At 41.5% G+C, this 23,414-nt stretch overlaps 1 protein-coding gene across 1 annotated transcript; it reads right to left on the minus strand.

The window, feature by feature from the left end:
- Nucleotides 1-8,397: 8,397 nt before the first annotated feature.
- On the minus strand, nt 8,398-22,548 carry TRIM65 (tripartite motif containing 65). The gene is made up of 6 exons (XM_072645740.1): nt 21,768-22,548; nt 18,820-18,915; nt 11,847-12,080; nt 11,529-11,703; nt 11,230-11,295; nt 8,398-10,969 (listed from the first exon to the last, which is right to left on the minus strand). Exons 1-6 carry the CDS (start codon nt 22,179-22,181, stop codon nt 10,395-10,397), a joined length of 1,560 nt encoding a protein of 519 aa, XP_072501841.1. The 5' UTR covers nt 22,182-22,548; the 3' UTR covers nt 8,398-10,394.
- Nucleotides 22,549-23,414: the final 866 nt, after the last annotated feature.

The following is a 23,414-nucleotide window of genomic DNA, read 5'->3' on the forward strand; positions in this document are numbered from 1 at the left end:
AGAGAACTGAGTCAAATTTACAAGAATACAAGTCATTCCCCAATTGATAAAATGGTCAAAGGATAGGAACAGACAGTGTTCAGAGGAAGAAATTAAAGCTATCAATAGTCATATGACAAAATGCTCTAAATCACTATTGATTAGAGAGATGCAAATCAAAACAAGTCTGAGGTACCACATCACACCTATCAGATTGGCTAACATAACAAAATAGGAAGATGATAAATGTTGGAGAAGATGTGGGAGAGTTGGAACACTAATTCATTGTTGGTGGAGCTGTGAGCTGATTCAACTATTCTGGAAAGCAGTTTAGATCTATGCCCAAAGGGCTAGAAAAATGTGCATACCTTTTGACCCAGCAATACTGCTTCTAGGGCTGTATCCCAAAGAGATCATCCAAATGGGAAAAGGTCCCACATGTACAAAAATATTTACAGTAGCTCTTTTTATGGTAGCCAAGAACTGGAATTTGAGGGGATGTCTTTCAACTGGGAATGGCTAAACAAGTTGTGGTATATGAATGTAATGGAATACTATTGTGCTATAAGAAATGAGTTAACAGGCAGACTTCAGAAAAACCTGGAAAGACTTATATGAACTGATGCTGAGTGAAATGAGCAGAACCAGGAGAACATTATACACAGTAACAGCCACAGTGTGCGGGGATTGTTTCTGATAGACTTGGCCCTTCACAGCAATGCAAGGACCTGAAACACTCCCAAAGGACTCGATGCAAAATGCCTTCCACATCCAGAGAAAGAACAATGGATTTGGAATGCAGAATGAAGCAGACTATTTTCTCTTGTGTTATGTTTTGTTTTGTTTTTCTCATGGTTTCTCCCATTCATTTTAATTCTTCTATTCAATATGACTAATGTGAAAATATGTTTAATAAGTATATATGTGTAGAACCCATATAAAATTGCACGTCATCTTGGGGAGGGAGGGGGAGAAAATTTAAAATTTATGGAGGTAATTGCTGAAAACTGAAAACAAACTAATTTTAAAAAATTGCCCCCCCAAAAAATTACCCTTCCCTCTTTTATACCTGATACCTTAACTAAGTGAAAACATATCTCAATCAGTGAAAAGGCCCTAACCTAAATGCAAAAAGGTCTTCAAAACTAGAATGAAGTCATGTAAGAATTTAATCTGAATAGGGAAAGGAATTTGACTCTATAAGTTATCTATATATCTGTTGGGGTGTAAGCTCGGTTCTCACATGAATAGTCTCAGGTCAGGTAAAGGTGAGGGCTTCTAAACCGCAGAGCTCTCACAAGGCCCCCCAGGGAACAGCTGGGAACTGAGGAGTGAGACACGAGCTACCTTGTTGTTCCACCTCTTCTCAGTGGAAACTTGCTGGGGAGAGCATCCCACCCTTGAGATTGGTCCGTGGTCTGAGCACACCTGTTGTTAATTGGCTAAGGGGCTGAGAGCATGCACAGTGTCCACGAGTGAACTAGCAGGGGGAGAGCTTAAATGGAGACAGGAAAGCCTGAGAGTTCCTTGCTTTTCCTTGCTCCTCAGGAGGAGAAGGGGGCTCCCTCGGGGAGCACTAGCCCTACTTACTGGGGGATGTGGTTCCTTTCTTCTCAGGAAGAACTAGCCCTGCATGCCGACATTATGTAGCTAAGACCCGGAATAAATCCTACAACCTCTGTTTGACTCTGGAAGTTTCTTCTCTCGATACATTTATTTGGCTGGCCACCGAAGACCTGGAGATAGGTAAGATGACCCAGGCAGCCCACGGCAATTAGGCTGGGACATATATCTAACATCCATAAGTTATAAATCAGGTTGAGAAGGAATTCTAGAAAATGGAGTAAGTATGAAATTTTAGCTGAAACCTCGGGGAAGGAATTTCCCCCCTCCCCCTTTTACTGGAAAAGGACACAGTTTTTTAAAGGGTCCAAAGGATCTGAGGCTTGCCCTTCTCTTGGAAACGGTCAAATTTTCTCTACCCCCACAAACTTCTTCAAGGCCTTTTTGCCCTTGTTGTTGTTCAGTTGGGTCAGACTCTTGGTGATCCAAAAAAACTTGGTGTTTTCTTGGCAAAGATACTGGAGTGGTCTGCCATTTCCTTCTCCACCTCATTTTACAGTTGAGGAAACTGAGGCAAACAGGTTGAAGTGACTTGCCCAGGGTCACACAGCTAGTAAGTATCTGAAGTCAGATTTGAACTCAGTCCTCTTGACTCCAAGCTCAGCACTCTACCCACTTAGCTGCCCCCTTTTTGCCCTTAGTCTAAGGTTTTGTTTTTTTAATTGATTAATTGAAACTTGTTCTTCTCTAGTTAAGTTAGGGGTAGTTTCTACCCTACCCACACACATTAATTAAATCTTAATTTATTAAATTAATTAATTTAATAAGGATCTTAAATCTCAAAGTTGTTTTCCTTTATATTATTGCTGTCCCTTATATAGATTGTTCTTCTGGTTCTGCTCAATTCCATCTTCAACAGTTCATTCTACCCGGGATTCTTTAAAATCATCTTACACTAAGCATTTCTTACACTGCACTAATATTCTAGCCATATACCATGATTCATTCAGCCATTTTCCAATTGCCTAAGAGGCTATCTGAGGTGTCTCCTTAGTTTTTAGTTATTTCTTTTCCTCCCTCCCCCTTAAATTCCCCATTAGGCATCAGGGATGTATGGGGTATTCAGGGAGGGCTAGAATCTTTGGTGTGAGGGCTTGTTGAGCTCTTTTCAGGGCTGCTCATCCACCTTTGGTATCTACCTGTCACCTAACTTTCACTTGTCACCCCAAGAAGCTATAGCAAGCAGAGTGGCCAAACCTTAGTAAAACTGTCTTGAAAATCAGGCTAAACCAGGTTGAGGGTAACCTACAGGCACTCAAACCCTTTGGTGAGTTTGGGGGGTGTCTACCCCACGCATATGAAGACTAGGTCAAGGAGAACAATTTATGTCAATGGACATGGAGCAGGGGCTTGGAGCTCTTGGAGCTTAGTCAGGCATTGAAGATGGCAGGATCATCCACTGCATCTTGGACGATCAACAGTTGTCTTGACTTTTGCTCTGCCAGTGGACTCAGATGACTCTGAAAGGGAAAGTGAAGCTGAAGACTTTATACAACTCTGTCTCACTCAAATCCAATTTGCTGGCAAGTCAAGACATCACCCATGACGCCATTGGTATTTTTTGAAAACAAAGGATGAACTACATTATCAGGAAATTTGTTATACTTATGACTATTCCCTCCCTGGCAAGGGTGTCCTGCAGTCAGTTCTTACCAGTTAAATTTTCAGTGTGAGCATTTATACCTCAGAAATCTGCCAGCACTACAAATCAGGGCTTGATGGATGGTTTTGTGGATTACCTAAACTTTATAAAGTGACGGAAAAAAATGTTAACAATGCAGATTATGTATCACAGAGTTGTTTTTTCTCCCAGAGAATTTTTTTCACTAGTATACACCTGCTCCCAGATATTATCCTTTCTCTTAAGATCCCCTCCCTCCAACTGCCATCCACCACTGGTTTCCCCATAGAATCTGTTGCTGTCTTGGAGTGTTGGCTCCCTTTAGCCCATTCGAAGACCCCAGCTCCTTTGACATCCTATAACAGTCTTGTTTTGCCCTGGAGTCTTTTTTTTTAACTTTTTTTTGGGGGGAGGCAATCTGGGTTAAGTGATTTGCCTGGGGTCTAATAAGTGTCTGAGATCAGATTTGAACTCAGGTCCTCTTGACTCCAGACCCAGTGCTCTATCCACTTAGCTTCCCCTCCCTATTGAATCTAATATATTTGCACACTAAACTCTGTGTTTGTGTCCAGCCCTCCCTTATCTATTTCAGATAAGAGTGAAGTTCATCTAATGATGCTCACATCAACATCCCTTCCTCCATATTTGTACACTTTTCTTTTCACACACGCCAATTACAAGAAAGAGCACATTTTACTCTCTCTTCCTCCTTTCTACACTGATCTATTTCTTTTGCCCTGGGGGTAAAGGGAAGGGTCATTTTCAAGCCTCAACTACTGCACACAAATAATGTCCTAGGTTTGGCCTCCAATCTGAAACCTTAAGTATTGATAAGTCTAGTCCTTTCCCAATGTAGACTTAATTCCATGAGTTGTAAATTGGTCCAGTCTGTGAGGTTCTAATTGACTGTCCCTTTAAAGCTGGGGGAATCTTTTTATCCTCTCCTCCATGTCCCCAGAACTCAGAATCAACTCTTCCTTTTTAGATTTCAAAGCTACCACCTTCTGCCGAGTTCCAGTTTGAAAATGCTTCCTCCAAGTATGAGCTTTGCCAAGTTGGAAAGAGTGCCATTGGGTCCAGATGTCTGCACGTTGATGAATGAGTCATTAATAAACTCATGCCTGGGGTGTCATTCACCTCATATGCCCTTCCTTCTCCATCCCCCCAAGTCATTGGTCAGAGCCCTATTATACAGCCTTGGAATGTCTCACCACTTCGAAATATTAGAGTAATAACAATTCCTACCCTTAGGGTTGCTTCTGTCCCCTGTAAAATAAACAGAAAGGCTGGGACAGGAACCTCCTTAACTTCTAGTCCCCCAACCCCATCATTCCAGTCTTTTTACATATCCATACTTCAGTCCAGTGACACTGGCCTTGCAGTTCCCTGAACAAGATACTCCATCTCTCAGCTCGGGGTTATTTTCTGTATCTGTAGATCCCTGCCTGGAAGCCTCTCCCTTCTCTTCTGGCTTCCCAGGCTTCCTTCAAGTCTCAGCTATAATCCCATTTTCCACAGGCATTCTTTCCCAATCCTTCTTAATTCTAGTGCTTTCCCTCTGTTGTTTATTTCAATCAGTAAACATTTATTATTTATTATTCATCTTATGTATAGCTTGTTTGTACATATTTGTTTGCATGGTGTCTCTCCTATTAGATTTTGAGCTTACTGAGGGCAGGGACAATCTTTTATTTAAAATTTAATTTTTATTTTCAGTTGCAAATTTTCTTTTTCCACTCATCCATTGAGAAGGCAAGAAATACAGGGATTGTCTTTTGTCTTTCTTTGTATCCCTGGCACTTATCATAGTGCCTAGCATAGTTTTTTGTTGCTCAATTGATTCCAAGTCTTTACCACCCCATTTGGGGCTTTCTTCATAATGACACTAGAGGGGTAGCTAGGTGGCACACTGGATAGAGCACTGGCCCTGGAGACAGAAGGACCTGAGTTCAGCTCTAGCCTACTACCCATGTGACCCTGTGCAAGTCACTTTACCCTGATTGCCTTAAAAAAAAAAGGCAAAGATACTATGCGGTTTGTCATTTCCTTCTCCAGCTTGTTTTATAGATGAGGAAACTGAGGCAATCAGGGTTAACTGATTTGCTCAGGGTCACACAGACTGAACCAAATTTGAATCCAGGAAGATGAATCTTCCTTATTCCAGACCTGGCACTCTATCTACTGTGTCACCTAGGTGCCCTGACACATAGTAGGTGCTTAATAAGTTCTTACTGACTGATTGACAAGGGACCTGGGATACAATGGCAAGGTCAACAAAACTCTTTAAACTTCTGCAATACTTTCCTTAATGTCTGATCTATGTTGTTCTAGATCTCTTTCTTGTTATGTGTGTACATAAGGGCATTATCCTTTGTCACAGAATTTTGTAACTCTAAGAACCAGTCTTCCTCCCTCTGAGGAATGTAAATGAATTAATAGTGCTTATTACGCACTATAATATGCTATATTAATAAGTAAGACTTTAATCCTCTTGTTGGGATCTTTGTGAATTATATGAGTTTATTTCCTCTCCTCTATGGAATCTGAGTTAGCATTGCACAAGCAGAATCCTAAGGGGTGGGGGCAATCAAAACCTTTGATTCCTTGCTTGAGAGAACAATTCAAGGTCATCCTCCTGGCACTTGCCAGAGAATTGGCATGTATCCCATGTTAGCTATTCCATTTTTTTGTCTTCACCTCTAAAAATAGCCAAGAAGCTCTCCTCCTCTTTACCCAGTCATAACTTCCAAGATAAGTGTCCATCTGAGCCCAAAGTCCCACAGCCTCCAGTCTCGTAGATGATAACCGTCTCTATACCCCTAATTAACCAACCTTGGGTAACTCAGAAAACATTACACTCCCACTCCCCTCAATCAATTACTATGCTCAAACACATAAAACCATATGTCTAGAAGTAAAGACAGCAGATAACATTGCTCCCCACCAATCACTAACCTGGAAGCACCCAAAGGGAGGGAATATTCTTAACACATTAACATTAATATCAGAGATGGGAATTTTCTCATATCGAAAAGAAAGGTGGGAAAACCCATCTTTGAAACTACCATTATCCCAACTTGAATGTTGATTTGGAGGCTTGTATCTTCTGTCTCCAGCCAATGTAGAGAATAAGATTTAAATAACATTTAAAAAATAATCTATTTTTAAATTAAATTTTAAATTAACAATTAAAAATCTAATTTTTAAATTAACAAGCATTTGTTTTATGTCTCCCATATCTCCACCACTGAAGAGAAAAAAAGCCTTTAAACAAATGTGCATAGTAAAACAAAGCAAATTCTTTCATTTGCTGTGGCTAAAATTTAAGCCTCATTCTGTATCTTCAGTCTGTCATCTCTCTGTAGAATATCTTAAAGAGCAAGGACCACAATCAAGACTGACTGTTGCAGAATTATAAGAACAATCTTGGCCCCAAAGAACAGATAGGAGAGGTCCCTCCCCTGCTCTTTTACTCCTTTGTAGACATTAGGGTCCACAGGTATGGAACTCTGCATACAACATCACTTTTTTTTTTAATGTGTAAGTGACTGAATTTTTTTTTCTTTCTCCTCTTTAAGAAAAATGCTTTAATGTTTTAGCCCCCTCTCATTCATTCTACTTTACTGCAACGTTTAACTCACTACAGAGTTTGTACTGCATTGACCATTTGGGGGAGGAGAGGTAATCTCAAGACTATAAAAATGAAACAAATAAGAAAAATCTACTTATAAAAATAAATCTCCTTTGGATACTCCTTAAGTAACAGTTTCCTTTCTTCCTCTCAAGTATGGATGGTTTATTATAACATCCCACATTTGGAGAGGCATTTGCTACCAAATGCAAGAACTGAATTTGGGAGGAGAAACTGATCAAGTCTTCTTATTTTTAAATCCCACAAACTCAAAGAACTTTCATTTTGATTGTGGCAAGGAAGTGTCCTAATTTAGGGAACTATATGGCACAATGGCTGGATTGGAAATTAGGAAGACCTGAGTTCTAATCCTGATTCAACACTTACTAGCTGTGTGACCCTCTTAGGTCCCTTAACCTCTGATGACTTCAGTTTCTTCACTTGTAACATGGGGATGATAATAGTGCCTACTTCCCAGGGTTGTTGCAAGGACAAAATGAGATAGTTGTAAAGCATTTTGCAAACCTTTAAAAGCTACATAAATGCTAGCTGTTACTGTTGTTGTTATTTAGACACCACCAAATTGGCAGGAGCTGAGACCTGGCTCTGGGAGATCCCTTGGTCTCCAAGAAGTTCCCGGTCTGTAGATCCGGGTCAGTACCATTTGACCTTGTTGTAGGAAATGGAGAAAGTTGCCCCATCTTTCCCTCACCTATAACTGGTAGGATCAGAAAAGCAAAGTCAGAACATGAGAGTCATTCTGCCTAAGGAAACTGGGTGAGGTAGATAGGGCTAAAGGAGTCAGGAGGAACACCAAGGCACACCAACATGGGGCAAGGCGGGGTGCTCCTTCACACAACTTCCATTTACACTCCAGAATCGGTTTCTTGGTACATCTACCCTGACTGATCCCACCTAGCCCCTATCATTCATTCTACTTTACTGCAATGTTTAACTCACACTACAGAGTTTGTACTGCATTGACTATTTTGGGGCATGTGCTGCTGTGTAAACATTTAGTCTGGGGGATGGGGGAGGGAGAAACAGGACAGCCTTTGTCACCCCTGGACAGAAAGGACTCACAGGAGCCCATACGCAGAAACTGAAAACACATGAATAACTCTCAGTGTTTCTCTTCCGAAGGACCCCTTTCCAGGGTTACCTTAAAGGCAACATTCCAATATTCTGATGAATCCCTAGCTCTTTCACAAGGTCCTACACAACCTGCCCCATTTCTTGTGGTTTGTACTCCTCCAGAAGGAACACTCATGGTTGAGCCACTGGAAGGGCATCCTTCCCGCATCTCCCTTTCTTTCCCACTTGGCCTGTCCTAATAACTCACTATAACTCAGTTGTCACAATGTCCGGATCTCCTGTTTCCTCCTCCAGAAAATCTGCTCCCCTCACCAGATCCTGGCTCTGCATTCTATCTGCAGAGACTATGGTTGCTCCTCTTTTTCTCCAAGAAACAATGCTCAAAATCCCCACCCCCTTTTCTCTTTCTAGGGTAGAAAGAACTCTGATTATTTCTGTGACACAAATCTCTTGAGCAATCTCAACTTTTATTTTTTGGAAGAATGTTTTTAAAAATGCGCAAAATAAAACTCATTGGATTATAATAGAAACAAATTTTTTAAAGTTATCAAAATAAAATTTTTTAAACATTCATAGACTCTCAGGTTAAGAATCCTAGCTCTACAAGGTTAAATCCCTGAATTCTCAAATTTGAGCCTACTCTTGAGGTAAGCCCTAAGCCTGTGTGTAAACATTCTTAATATGTGTGTATATGTGTGTTGTCTACTTGCTCTAAAAGGTGCATAAGAGTACTTCATCCTGTACCCATTTCACAGCTCTGAACTAAGATTGGGTGGAGTTAGGAGAGCTGAGTGCCTTCAGGAAGTCAGCTCCTCTAGACCTCCATTTCCTTCTCTGTAAAATGAAGGAGCTGAATCTGATGGCATCTCTACAGCTCCCGGCTCTAAATACTATGATTAATTTATGAGGTTGACTGTCCCCTATTTTATTCTCTAATTGTTGTTCCTGTCATCCTATGAACATCAGACGGAAAAAGCAACAATGATCCATTTTATAACATAAAGTAGCCAGAGAGGACATATATCCACTTCTCTAAGACTCTCCAGACTTGGAATAGGCCTCTTCTGTGCTCCAGGGACTGGCTCTGGTTGTTTCTGGTATTGAAGTATCTAGTGTGCTGAGGAGGGAGGTTAGGAGTAGAAACAAATATTCAGGCATCACTAAAGGAGAAACTGAGTCCTCAAAAAGAGCAAGGATTTGCTAAGTATTTACTGAGGAGCACAGCACTGGCTGCAAAAATTATTTCCCAGCTTTCTGCTTTCCTTCGAATCTGAGAAACAATTTATACAGCTAGTGTTTCCGATAAAGGCCTCATTTCTCAAATATATAGAGAACAAAGTTGGATTTATAAGAATACAAGTCATTCCCCAATTGATAAATGATCAAAGGATGTGAACAGGCAGTTTTCAGATGAAGAAATTAAAGCTATCTATCACCATATGAAAAAATGCTCTAAATCATTATTGCTTAGAGAAATGCAAATTAAAACAACTCCGAGGAACCACCTCACACTTATCAGACTGGCTAATATGACAGAAAAGGAAAATGATAAATGCTGGAGAAGATGTTGGAAAATTGGAACACTAATGCATTGCTGGTGGAGATGTGAACTGATACAACCATTCTGGAGTGCAATTTGAAAGTATACTCCAAAGGCTATAAAACTGTGCATATCCTTTGATCTAGCAATACCACTACTCCAAAGAGATCATGAAAAAGGGAAAAGACTCACATGAACAAAAATGTTTATAACAGATCTTTTTGTGATGGCAAAGAATTGGAAGTTGAAGGGATGCCCATCAATTGGGGAATGAGTGAACAAACTGTGATATTTGAATGTAATGGAATACCATTGTGCTATATGTAAGAAGCGATGAGCAGGCAGACTCCAAAAAACCTGTAAAGATTTAACATGAATTGATGTTGAGTGAAGCGAGCAGAACCACGAAAACATTGTACAAAGTAACACCAACATTATGTGATCATAAGTTATGGTTGACTTAGCTCTTCTCAGCAATATAATGATCCTAGACAATTCCAAAAGACTCACAATGGAAAATATTATCCACATCCAAAGAAAGAACTACAGAGTCTGAAAGCAGATTGGAGCATACTATTTTCACTTTTTTTTGTTTTTTCTTTCTTGTAACTTTTCCTTTTGTTCTCATTCTTCTTTTGCAATGTGGCTAATGTGGAAATTTGTTTAACATGATTGTACATGTATAACCAATATCAGATTGCTTGCTGTATTGGGGAGGGGAAGGGAAAAATTTGGAACTCAAAGTCTTACAAAAATAAATGTTGAAAACTATTTCTACATGTAATTAGAAAAAATAAAATACTACTAAGTGGGGGAAACAAAGATGATCTGGCATCTGGACCCTCAGCCCCTGTTGTCTCTTTAAGTGTATTTTTCTGGGCTCCCCCACCCTCTTAAGATAATGTTCAGCTGGGACTAAGTGCTTCTCCCTGGGGCCCAGAATAAGGCTTGGCCCCAGGCAGCTGACAGAGGGTGATGGTTCTGCCTTCACAGAGCCAGAAGACGGGGTATAGGGGTTGGGTGAAGAAGGCATTGAAGACATGCAGCAGCTGGACCTGAGGCTCCAAGTTATAGAAAGAGAGACGTCCAACAGGCAGGTCCAACTCCATTCCCAGGAGGTGTCCGGGTTTGCCCAGAAATCTCTGAGCCTCCCCATTGTGCCAGGCCTGATAGCCATCCTCCTGAACCCGAAGCCCCCAGGAGCAACGGTTTCTCCCAATGTTGTCCGTCTGTCCAGGCAGATTTTTCCGGGAGAGTCCAGGGTAGGTGACACCTAAGGTCACAGAATGGTCTGACACTTCTACCTCCCAGTAATGCTTTCCTGCCTCAAAGCCCTGGGCACACAGCACTTGCCATAGTCGAAACCTCCCAGGCTGGGTAGCATGCTGGGACCTGGAGCCATGTTTTACCCGCTGGTTTTGGCAGGATAGGTAGAAGTGGTGGTTGGCGGTATCAGGGTCAAAGGTGAGGTTGCGGTAATCTGTGAGAAGAGGGATACGGACAGGAGTGAGGGACTGTGGGGCCACCTCACTGCTCTATGGCCCTCCAAGGTATGACTTCCCCACCCCACCCCACCAATGGAAGGGCTAAGGCTCTTCCTATCTCTGGGCTTCCTGGGATGCTCCTTCCCATAGCTGAGTGAGATCCCCAAGACCCAAACATCAACCTCAAAGAGACAAAAACCATGAATGATACCCATATCTATGCATGCACACACACATACACATAGAGTAGGCTTACTCTGTTTCAGTTCCTTCCTTAGATTGCACCCTGGTCTTGGGACTGGTTCCAGGGGTCTTCTGTGCTCTAGAATTAGAGGATGGAGTATAATGGAGGGGGGCTGATCCCCTTTTCTTGGGAGATTCTCCTCTTATTATTCCAAGAGCGAATGCCTTGTGGGGAGCACTTAGCTTCTCCTGAGAAGCACTATCACTTAGAGAAATAACCTTGACCTGGTCCCTGGGGTCAAGGGAAAATTCTAGACTGTGAGAGAAGAAGGGCACTGGTAAAGGCCATCGAGGGTGGAAGGTCAACCTTACCCTTGAGGCCAGGATCAGGATCTCCAACAATCATAGGGCCAATTTCATCCTTTAGTAGGAGCTGATAGATTTGGTCTACTGTCTTCTTCAGCTCATTCAGCTGGCCAGCATCTTCATCCCATTTCAGTGAGGGCACTGGTGCCAAAGACCCAGGAGGTGTCAGAAGTAGAACCCTCTGAACCATCAGGGACATGGGACCATCAGTCAGAGTCTCACTCGGGAAGGAACTTTCCCCCACCTCCAAGTGTTCTTCCCTTCCACCTATAATTTCACCCTCTCCTCCCTTCCCCCCCAACTCCCCTCCCTACTTCTGGGTACCTGGAGGAAGATCATGTCATCGGGACAGGTCAGCAGTTCTTGGATCTGCTGAGTGTGCTGGACCAGGTGTTCCCAGTGGTCCTGAAGCCACTGCTTGGTCTCCCTGGCCTGTTCCAAGGCAGCTGCCTTTTCCTGCTCAATGCTCTGGAGTGCCTTATCCCTCTTTGCTTCGAGGGCCCGCAGCAGGCAGGTGACTTTGTTAGAGACAGCCAAGGCCAGAGTGTGAGTTGAATTCTGGGTGAGTGGAGGAGGAGGCTCAGGTTGGGGGCAGTGGAAGTGGGTACAGACTAACAGTGACAGCCCTGGGGTCAACTAAACAGAGTGGGGTCAACTCTGAGTGAGATGGAAGAGGGAAGTAACAGGCTGGGTCCCTGGAAGATGTGTCCAGGGGCCCAGTATCATGAGGACACAAGTACCTGTCCTGTCTCGTGAATTAAAATCTGGCCCCTCATACCTTTAAGATTTGCAGGTTGTGAGCCTCATAACAAACCTAGGGGATATTACTATTCTTATTTTATAGTTGAGGAAACGGAGGCATGGAGTGACTTTCTGATAATTCCATTAAAGGAGATAACATGGTGTAGTATGAAAAGAAATCTATTGGAAGTCAGAAACCCCAGGGTTCAAACTCTGACTGCTACTTATTAACTGTGTGATCTTAGGTAACTTACTTCCCCATTCAGGGCCTCTCTTTTACAATAACTGGTAGGATTTACATGGACCTTGAAGGTCTGGAAAGCATTTTATATACGTTATCTCATTTGATCCTCACAACCACTGTGGGATGTAGGTGCTATTATTATCCGTATTTTACAGATGAAGACACTGAGGCAGACAGAGGCAAAGTGACTTGGTCAGGATCACAGAACGAGTGTCTGAGACAGGATTTGAACTCAAGTCTTGCTGATTCCATGTCCATCCCTCTACCCACTGTACCACACAGCTGCCTCTTTAACTTTAACGTGACGGGGGAGGGTGGATTAGATTATCGCTGGCATCCCTTCCAACTCTAAAGCTACGATTTTATGGGGTTAGGAATTGAACCCAGGTCTCCTGAGAGAGCTATCTCCATTAAACCAGGCTGCCTGGAGATCTTCCTTTTTCTACCAGTGGGTACACTATGGGGGAAGACAGAGAACCACAGCTTAGTTAAAGCAGAACTGCATGGAGTAAGATGCTTTTGGGTTACACTGCCGAGTGCGAAAGGGGTGAGGCTGAGCAGCCTGCTTTCTTCTCCCAGTTTGCCCCTACCAATCCAGCCAGCCTGGTGCCAGAGGCCACACAGAGTGGCTAACCAATTTCCTTCTTACTACCCAACCAAACATGGCAATGTGAAGGTTGTAGAAAAGTCGAGTCCTCCCAACCCCCGAAAAAACCAAAACCAAATAACAGAACTCCAATCAGGAACTACAGAAAAAAACAGCCAAGAAAACAGTGGAGACTGGAACAGAATTCAAACAGAGAAGTCAGTGAAAGTTCTAGCAAATGGACCTGAAGCCTGGAAGGGCTGAAAATGAAATCATGCCAGGGAAAATATAAGTAAACAGAAGAAAACACTAAACACAGTGAAGAAATACTAAGGATTAAGAAAAAGCCACGAGGTAATTCTAGATGAAAAAAGTGACTGCATAACAAATACAACCAGAATCCAGAGGGGGCAAAAATGGCTTGGCTATGAGGATCACAAGAATTTCTAGAAGAAATGAAGCAAAACCAAAAATACAAAGCCTTACCCAAATAATGGACTCTCTGAAAAACAGAAATCAGAATTCAATGACTTTGGGAGACAAGAAATATTAGAACAAAGTTAGATTAAATGAGATAATACATGTAAAGCACTTAGCAAATCTTAAAACCCTTATATAATTGTGAGCTATTGTAAAAGTCAAAGAAATGAAAAAAAAAGAAGACAATGGAAAGCATCTACAAAAATAATTGACCTGGAAAAATAAGTCGAGGAGAGTTAATTTAAGATCTCCTGAAATCAGACTTCCTGAAAATCATTACCAATCAAAAACCCTGCATATTTTATTTTCAGAAATTATAAAACAAAACTGACCCATTAGAAACAGAAGACAAAGTGTAAATAAGCACATAGCACTTAGCTCCAAAGTGAAAACACCCAAGAATGCCATTACCAAATTCCAAAGCCTTTTCATCAAAGCAAAAATTTTGCACGTAGCCAAAAACATTTCAAGTGCCAGAGAACCACAGTCTGGATTATACAAGACTATGCTATAAATATTATGATAAAAACTTGGAATACAATTTTCCGAAAGGTAAAAGATAAAACACGAACTTGGTCCGATTTCGAGAGATAGTAGAGCCTGACGTGCTCGGGTCTATGGAGTCACAAAGGGTCACAACAACAATAACAAAACATGTACAATATACAAATACGTATACAAAACAATAACCACCAAAGAGAAAAGGCTTGAAAATCAAGGATAATACACCCTGAAAAATTGAGTCTTATCCTACAAGGAGAAAATGGCCCTTAACTAGAACAGAGGACCTACAAACATTCCTGATGAAAAGACCAAAGCTGAGTAGAAACTTAAATGCAAACATAGAAGTAAAGAAAAACCTACATTGAAACAACTGGAAGCAACTAGGTGATGATGAAAGGGAGAAAGGGATAAGTGTCCCTTCAGAATACCCCAATTTTCAAGGTTCACAGATGGTGTTAAGATATACACAAACACAAAGGCATGAGTGTTATTTTGTTGTTTTTAAGAAAGGAAATAAAATGGAGGGTTAAAGTGAATAAGCCAGGAAAAAAATGAGAAAGAAAGGTAAGGAATCTACTATTTCGAAGAAGTGGGGTGCATTGAAAGATTATGTAGACATGGAGGAAGGGGTAGGGATGGAGATGTTAATGAGGTTCTTACTTGAATAAAAGTGTCAAACATACAGACTCAAAAGTTTGGTAAAGAAATAAATTAAACTTAACTAGGAAACAAAAAGAGTTAGGAAAAAGTAAGAGTATGGTTTGGGAATGATAAAAAAGAAAGGACGTATAGCCAGAATTATCTATAAGTGACGAACACTAGATACCTTTCCCATAAGTTCAGGGGCAAAGCAAAGATATTCGCTGTCACCACTATTATGTGATGTAGTTCTAGAAATGCTGACTACATCAAAAATACAAGACAAATTGAGACAATAAACACAGGTAGAAGAAACAAAATTAGACCATTTGTAGAGGTAGGTTTACTGAGAGCTCTCTAAAGATTCAACTAAAAATATAATTGAAACAATAACTTCAGGAAAATAATTATATAAAATAAATCCACAAAAACCATCAGCCACTTCCCTATATCCTACCAATAAAACCTAGCAATAAAGGTAGAAAAATAAATTCCTTTAAAAATCACTAAACTATGTGTAAAATACGTGGGAGTCAACCTATCAAGACACGGAAATTATAAGAATATACTCTACATAGAAATAAAGACCGACTAAAGCAATTAGAGAAATAGTAATTGCTTATGATTGGGATGTACCTATATAATAAAAATGACAATATTTGCTATTGATTCAAAACAGGATTCAATGCTATGCTAATCAAATTTGCAAAGAGTCATTGCATACAACTAGAAAAATAATTATAAAATTCATCTGGATGAACAAAAGGTCAAGAATATCAAGAGGAAACATGAAAAAAAAAAGTAGGAAAGAAAGGTACCTACAATCACCAGATCTCAAAGTGCTCTACAAAAGAAGTCATCATCAATATTCTCCAGTATTGACTGGAAATCAGAAAAGTTGATCAGTGGGAAAATTAGATACACAAAACTTAGAAGTAATTACATAGAGTGTTTGATAATCAATTTGATAATCAATCAATCAATCAACAATTACTATTAAGTATCTACTACGTACCAGGCTGTGTTTCTCCTTCGTTTTCAAAGAAGACCATGACATGAGAGAAATGATGACATGACTTGCACTTGACTTTCTTTTGAGTGAGGGAGGGCTGTGCAAGGTCACCAGGCTCACTTTCTCCTCCTGAGCCATCTGGGTCCAGTGACCAGACACTCATCAGGATGACTGCAGATGGCCCAGGATGCAATGAGAGACCTTGGACTCTTTGGCCTTAGGCCTATTCAGGTACTCACTTAGGGTAAGTAATGCCCATACAATGAATAGGCCTGTTTAAGAAGTAGTTAGGGGGTGGCCCCTTTAATGAGCAAAACAAAAAAAATAACTAAACCAAGCTGGAAGGGAAGGAAAACAGTTACAATTGATAATCACTCTTTAGCTAGGAAGGGTTCAGGAAACAGCCCTTGAGTGGAGTTTGGGCAGGGACCCAGTCTATGGGCTTCAGAGTGCAGTGCTAAGGAAAATAAGTATGAAAGACTTAAGACCTACAATTCATGTAATAGTCACTATTCCAGAGAACCAACGAAGAAGCTACCTTTCTACCTCTTAGCAGAAAGGTAATATAGAGGAGAGGTTCAGAATGATTGATACCTTCTCAACCAAGGCCAATGTATAACATTTGTTTTATTTGCTTACACTTATGTGTTACAAAGGAGGGTTTTCAGTGCAGTGATCCTCAGTATTTCCCTTCCAGAGGGCCATCCCATATATCAAATAGAATTTTGTAAAGATACCAAAAAAAAAAAAATCAAAGCAACTGATCTGTACCAACGAAAAAGTATGAAAACGTGCAATTTATAACACCTGAGGACATCCCACCTCCATGCAGGGGTGAGTTGGAGACATCTTGTCATACATCTTCATTTGAGTTATGCTTGATCTTTATAATTTTGTTACATTCACTTTTGAATTTGGGGTGTGTGATTGTTATGGGGTGCTTGGGTACCTGTGCTTAGACCCCAATTCTGGAATCACATTTCTCCCTAGCTTCAAAACACTATCCTTGGCAGCTTCTCCCCAGCCCCAGGACACTATGCCTAGCAATCACTCATGAGTGGACCCCAGAAAAATACTTATCTCTCTCCCTAGTACAGTAAGAAATGGCACCAGTAAGAATTATTAGCTTGAACTGGCTTTGTACTAGCTCATAAAGATCCAATACCCACTGAACTATCTATACCGACTCCATACTTCACTACATGAATTCTGGACTCCTCATTATATATATCCTAGACTTTAGATATATATCTAAAGATGTATACTGCCTACATCTATGTTGTCAAACCAACATTGATGGGTGGCAGACTGGGCAATCCTCAGTTGGCCCTGACTATTAGTTAACTTAGATGTAGCAGGCCTAAAACTGCACTTCTCTGTGGCTCCCCCTTAGGCTTTTCCCAGTGAACTCTGGGTAAAACATCTTCAAAGTAGATACAAAAAGTACCTGTTCCTTTAAGAACTGACCGTTCCTTAACCACTCCCTAATGCCACCCTGAATCACCTAGTTAGCTTACTTGGCACATGCTTACTATAGTTTATTCTATATAACCTTTAACTGTACCTCTCTAAGGTCACAGGTTCCTTAAGAACTTTTGCCCACTGAAAAGTGTAAAAATAAAACTTTGCCAACTTGACTTAAAGAATGCTTGAGTCCATGAATTTTTTCCAGAAAACCCTGTCCTTCACTCTGGTCCCTGAGGGGTCCTGAATGCCCCTCAGACCACACCAGCTGTTCTTTCCATTTACACTGTTGCAGTAAGTATGTTATTGTTTTCTTGACTCTGCTAACTTCACTGAAACATTTCATGTGGATTTTCCCATGCTTTTCTTTATTTATCACATACATTATTTCTTACAGCACAGTAATAATAAAATTAAATTAATGTACAAAAAAAGGAAAGGGAGATTTTTTTTGGGGGGGGGAGAATTGGTGAGGTAATGATAGTGATAAAAAAGAGAAAAAAGATTGTCAGCAAAACAAAGTAAAAAATTTACTGAAAAGAGCAGAAGGAATTTCTGAAGGGGAAACAGACAAGCAGGGCAATATTGGAAATATGGTCTTAAGTTTAATCTATATTTGAAAGAAACAATAAACTGTACCAGGTATCATAAGTAATCCTTTTTCTGTTCTTTGTATAAGGAAATATCCATGATTGTCGTGTTCATAATTAAAAAGGTAACTTTTTACAAAGGGTAGTGATGGGGCAGAGCCAAGATGGCAGAGTAGAAAGATGGACCTGTAGAAGCTCCCCTACATAGCCCACAAAATACCTGTAAAAAATGACTCTAAACAAATTCTAGAGCAGCAAAAGCCACAAAATGACAGAGGGAAAGAGATTCCTAGCCCAAGAAAGCCTGGAAGGCTGAAAGGAAAAGTCTTTTGCACCAGGCGCAGTAGGGACAGAACCCAGAACAGCTTCAGGGAGCCACTGGCAGCAGCAGTCCCAGATTGCTCAACCCACAGATGCCACAGACAGCTTCAACGGTCAGGGAGAAAGCTTTTTCATCTGGGTGAGAAGGGAACGTGATCTGGCCTCGCCAGCAGCAGCCACTGCAGTGGCAACATCCATTTTTGGAGCCCTCTGCCTAAAGCCCCCAGGGGAATTGAGCAGCTGATCTGCATCTCAGCTCTGAGCCAGGCCCTGGGGTGAGAAGGAGGAGCGCTAGCATGGTGGAGCTGGAGGTGCCTGTGGAGAGGAAATTCTACTCGCAGCTTCTGAGCAGAAAAGTTTTTGGTTGCTCCCAGATCAGTGCTCAAGCCAGGAGAGAGGAGTAAACTCCTCTCCCTTGATTGTGCCACCTTGGAGGAACTGAGAACTTACAGGTTCCCAGAGAACACCCTCCTCTTGACAAAGGACTCAAAAGTCAAGCAACTGGATAGGAAAATGCCCCAAAAAGGGAAAAAAAATAAGACTATAGAAGGTTACTTTCTTGGTGAACAGGTATTTCTCCATCCTTTTGGAGAAAATTTGGAACTCAAAATTTTGTGGAAATGAATGTTGAAAACTAAAAATAAATAAACATTAAAAACAAAACAAAAAAACCCAAAGGGTATTAATTCCAGAGGGGTCAGGAAGGGCTACATTACCTGGATGGCATCACTCTTCTGCTGCAGCTCCTCAAGTTGTTCCTCAACCTGAACTCTCTGGCTCCAATTTTCCTCCAGCTGCTCTTTTAGCACTTTCTATGTATGACACCAATGAGACAAAAAGGCAAGAGATGATCCAGAACTAGGATGGCAATCCTGACCTCTCCTTTTAGCCTATGCCAATATCATACCTATGCCAATATCATACTATGAAAAGCACTAGCATGGGAATCAGAAGACCTGAGTTCTGCCAAAGGACTTTACCACACACTATGTATGACCGTGGTCAATCCAGTTCCTCCTTTGGCCTCAGACTCTTCATCTAGAAAATGGGGATAATAATACCTATCATACCAATCTCTTAGGTTTACTTTGGAGATGGCACCTGTAAAGGGCTAAATAAGGGGTTCCTAACCTGGGGCCCACAGATTTCAGGCAGTCCATTAACTTGGATGAGAAAAAAAATGACATCTTAATTTTCATTAAAAAACATTCTGAGAAGGGATCCATAGGTTTCTCCAGATGGTCAAAGAGGTCTGTAACAACCTTGTGCTAATGGAAGGACTTAAAAAATTCCCAATGGGGAATTGAGGCAAAATACTTTCCACATCTAGAGAAAAAACTATGGAACTGGATGGCAGAATGAAGCAGACTATTTTCTTTTGTATTATGTTTTGTTTTATGATTTTTCCCATTCATTTTAATTCTCCTGTGCAACATGACTAAGGTGAGAATGTATTTAATAGGAATGTTATGTGTAGAACCTATATAAGATTGTACACCATCTCAGGAAGGGAGTGGAGAGGGAGGGGAAAAAAATCAAAGATACATGGAAGTGATTGTAGAACACTGAAAATAAATAATTTAATTTAAAAAAACTTAAAAAAAAAAGAACCTTGTGCTAAATATATGTAAACCATCTCTATGACTTCCTAATCTCAGCACCAGGTCTAGGCAAAAGGAAAGGATCCTGGCTCATCTCTTATCATTTCTCTCCCCTCCTAACTCCAAGACCCAACACTCCCTGAAAATCTAATCAATTAGCACAAAGAGACAAGCAAACTGGCTAACTTGTTATTTCCTGAACTCACCATTCCATGTCCTGCTCAAATGCTTTCCAACAGTTTTCATAATCTCTGATTATGTGGCTCACTGTTTAGGTTTGGATGGCTTTAAATGAATGTAAAAGGCAACGGTTGTCTGTTCTGGTAGAAACTTGGAGGGTCTTCACCTCCCAGACTGATATTTTGGTAATAGTAAATTGGGCCATCTTTTGTCCCAGATCTTACCTCTTAATTATTGAATGGTCTTGTGGCCTCAGGCAAATTGAGACCTGGGAAAGATCTCAAGGTTCACAAACAGCATCTTGGGCCCCTCACTTAAATCCAATTCATGTGCAAGTCAAGAATTCATCTTTGGTAATATCATTGGTCCTCTTTGAGAAGGAAGGATGAATACACCACCACCAGCAACCCAGCTAACTAATGGCCATTTCCTACTGACTGTGCCCCCTAGGCGTCTCCGACCACCGCCCCAACTTCCTTGTCTCTGATAAGGGACCATCCTCCCGTAGCTCCCTGACCTGCGTGCGACTTCAGGGTCTTTCTTGACGATCCTTCTCCTCCCCTGGAATGCCTGGAAAGCATTTCCTCCTCACCTCAGCCTCTTAGAATCCCTAGCTTCTTGCAAGGTTCAACTTAAGTGCTTTGCTGGTTTCCTGATGTGTGAGCGGTCTCTTCCTCTTCATATATATCTATATCTATCTATCTCTGTAGCTAGCTAGATATAGATATATAGATAGACCTACAGATAGATATAGATCTTTATATAAATATATAAAGAGATAAATATCAATATAGATATCACTATTGATAGTTGTATAAATATATAGGTGGATATAATGGTAGATACATATATTCAATATAGATATATATCTCTCAATATAGATATATAGGTAAATATCAATATTGATATATAAATCAACATAGGTATATATAGATATCGATTTTGATATCTATCAATACATATATAAAAAATCTGTATTGATCTAGAGATCTATATATGTATATATGCACATTACATAGACAGATATGCGTATAAACACAGATGTATATAAGTAGATAGATATATACATGTATATATACATCTCTATAGAGAATATATATATGTAAATATTTATGCCTGGGATTTTGGACACAAGAAGCTACATATTTAAAAGGAAAATAATTGTCTTTTCAGAGCAACTTTTTTTTCTTCTGTTATACATTTTGGCTGTGAGTGTCACTGAGCTGGTGGACCAATTCAAGATACTAAGTCTTGGTACCTTACTCAGGTGAGCACAGTTTTCTATGAGAAAACAATCATAGGTTTTAGATTAAGTGCAGAAAATGTCCTGGATCATTATGGATGTCTTTGACAGTCACTAAAGGAACTGGAGACTCATTAATATATACTCACTAAATGACTCTTACATAGCCAAGGGTGTTTCTAGTTTATTTTGATGGATTCACACACACACACACACACACACACAACTTTAAAACGTAATCAGGTAAACTTTTTGAAGGGCAGGTATGGATTGGTGTTGTATCTTTGTATTTTCAGCACCTGGCCCATTTATTGTAGGCGATCAAAAAATGATGGTGTTTATGCATGTTCCATTTCATTGGATCTACAGAATAACACCCTGTGTGTGTGTTATCAGCATTTCACAGATGGGATAGCTGAGGCTGACACTGGCTAATGGCTCGTCCCGGATCACACAGCTAGTCAAGTCTGCATCGGGATGTGAGCTCCGGTCTCCCCGACTCCAAGCCTAGCGCTCCACTAGCCACTGCGTTCCACTGCCGCCTTCGCAAGCTGGGTCAGGCTGTGGTTGGGAATGGGCGGGCTGCGTGGAGGTTCGGTCCACACTGTCCTGGCTCTGCCCACCCCTCCTGCACCCTCACCTCCTGCTCCTTGCGCTCCACATCGAGCAGGGCGCGCTGGTGACCCTGGCACTGGCCCACCGTGCAGGCGCAGCAGATGCACAACTTCTCGGTCCGGCAGTAGAGCTCCAGGGCTCGCCCATGCCGGGGGCACCGGGCTGCCCCGCTCGGGCAGGGCACGGGCTCCCCCACTGCCAGCTGCCCTTCGGTGGCCCGGAGGGTCTCCACCACGTCGCACAGAGCCCCGTTTTTGTGCAGCGCCGGGCGCTCCGTGAATGGGGTCCGGCACTGGGGGCAGTCCACCTCCTGTCTGCGCCAGTAGTCTTCGATGCAAGCCCGACAAAAGTTGTGGCCGCAGGGCAGAGTGACCGCTTCCCGGTACAGCTCCAGGCAGATTGCGCAGACCAGCTTCTCCTCCAGCTGCAAGGCAGCCATTCCTTCGCTCTGGCCAGAGGAGGGAGAAGCTTCAGGCCCCAGGAAGGAGAGTTCTGGGGGTGCAGCTAGGAACTGGCAGTTTCTCGCAGCGTGCAGAGAGAAGAACAGAGGGCTCGGCCCGCTCTCCCGGGCTTCTCCCCTCCTTTGAGGCTTGGGCTGGGTAACCTTCCGTAGGATCTCTCCTCCCCCTTAGGGTAGGGGTGGGGGGCAAGTCATGGGGTGCAGAAGTGTGCTTTCAGAAGCTACCAACCACCACACCCCGGAGTCCGGACTAGATTTAGAGTCTGACCAAATTTCTCTTCTCCTAAAGTCTGGCTTCTAACCTCTCCCAGTTGCCCACCCACTTCCTGTTTGTCTCCTCCTTACTTTGCTCTTGCCCAGAGCCCTGTCAATCATCTTCTGCTTCATGTACCTCCTCTTCCTCCCGGTCTTTCCTGTTCTGTTATTCTGACCTGCCTATCCTTGGCTGGATGGTCACTCAGGGCTAACGACAAATGGCAGCCATCCCTGTCCCTGCTCTTTCTGCAGCCATTTATGAAGCACTATGTGCCTAGCCCTGAAGATACAAAGACAAGAGTAAAACTTTCCCTAGCCTCAAAGCACTTTCATTCAAATGCCAATGCAGTACAAGAATATACAAAACAGACCCAAGGAAATGGGATGATGTTGGGGGGGGGGGGGGAGGGTAAGGGTGGAGTTGCAAAGGAAGGCAGTAGCCTCTAGGGGAACCCAGAAAGTCCTCATACAAAAAATTAAGCTTGAATTGAATCTGGAAGGCAATCAGTATTTCCAAAAGTCAGAGATGGGGAGGGAGTGCATTTCAGGCACGGGGGACAGTTAGAGAAAACATCCAGAACAATTTTCTAACAAATTACATACAACAAAATAATAAAGCAAACATACAGACATGTATTGATAAAATCCTTTACATCTTCACATTTATAAAATAATTTTCGTGTTATAAAATAAATCTTTATTATCAGTAAGAAAAAAAGGCAATTTCTCCCTTTAGATCAAAACACCTGTTATGAGAAATTTTGCTTTTCTTTCATTACTTTTTAACATTTGGAGCTCAGGGCCATTCCTTTTGCAACTTTTGGTTAACTAAAAGCCTGTCTTCTGTTAATATTAACCTCACCTGACTAAAACTTGATTCACGATAGTGTTAAAAACTATTTGACATTACTCAGATAGAAGTCAAAGGGGAGTCTGACCTTCCAAAAGTGATGTAGT

This window comes from Notamacropus eugenii, chromosome 2 (assembly GCF_028372415.1).
Source record: "Notamacropus eugenii isolate mMacEug1 chromosome 2, mMacEug1.pri_v2, whole genome shotgun sequence".
NCBI lineage: Eukaryota > Metazoa > Chordata > Mammalia > Diprotodontia > Macropodidae > Notamacropus > Notamacropus eugenii.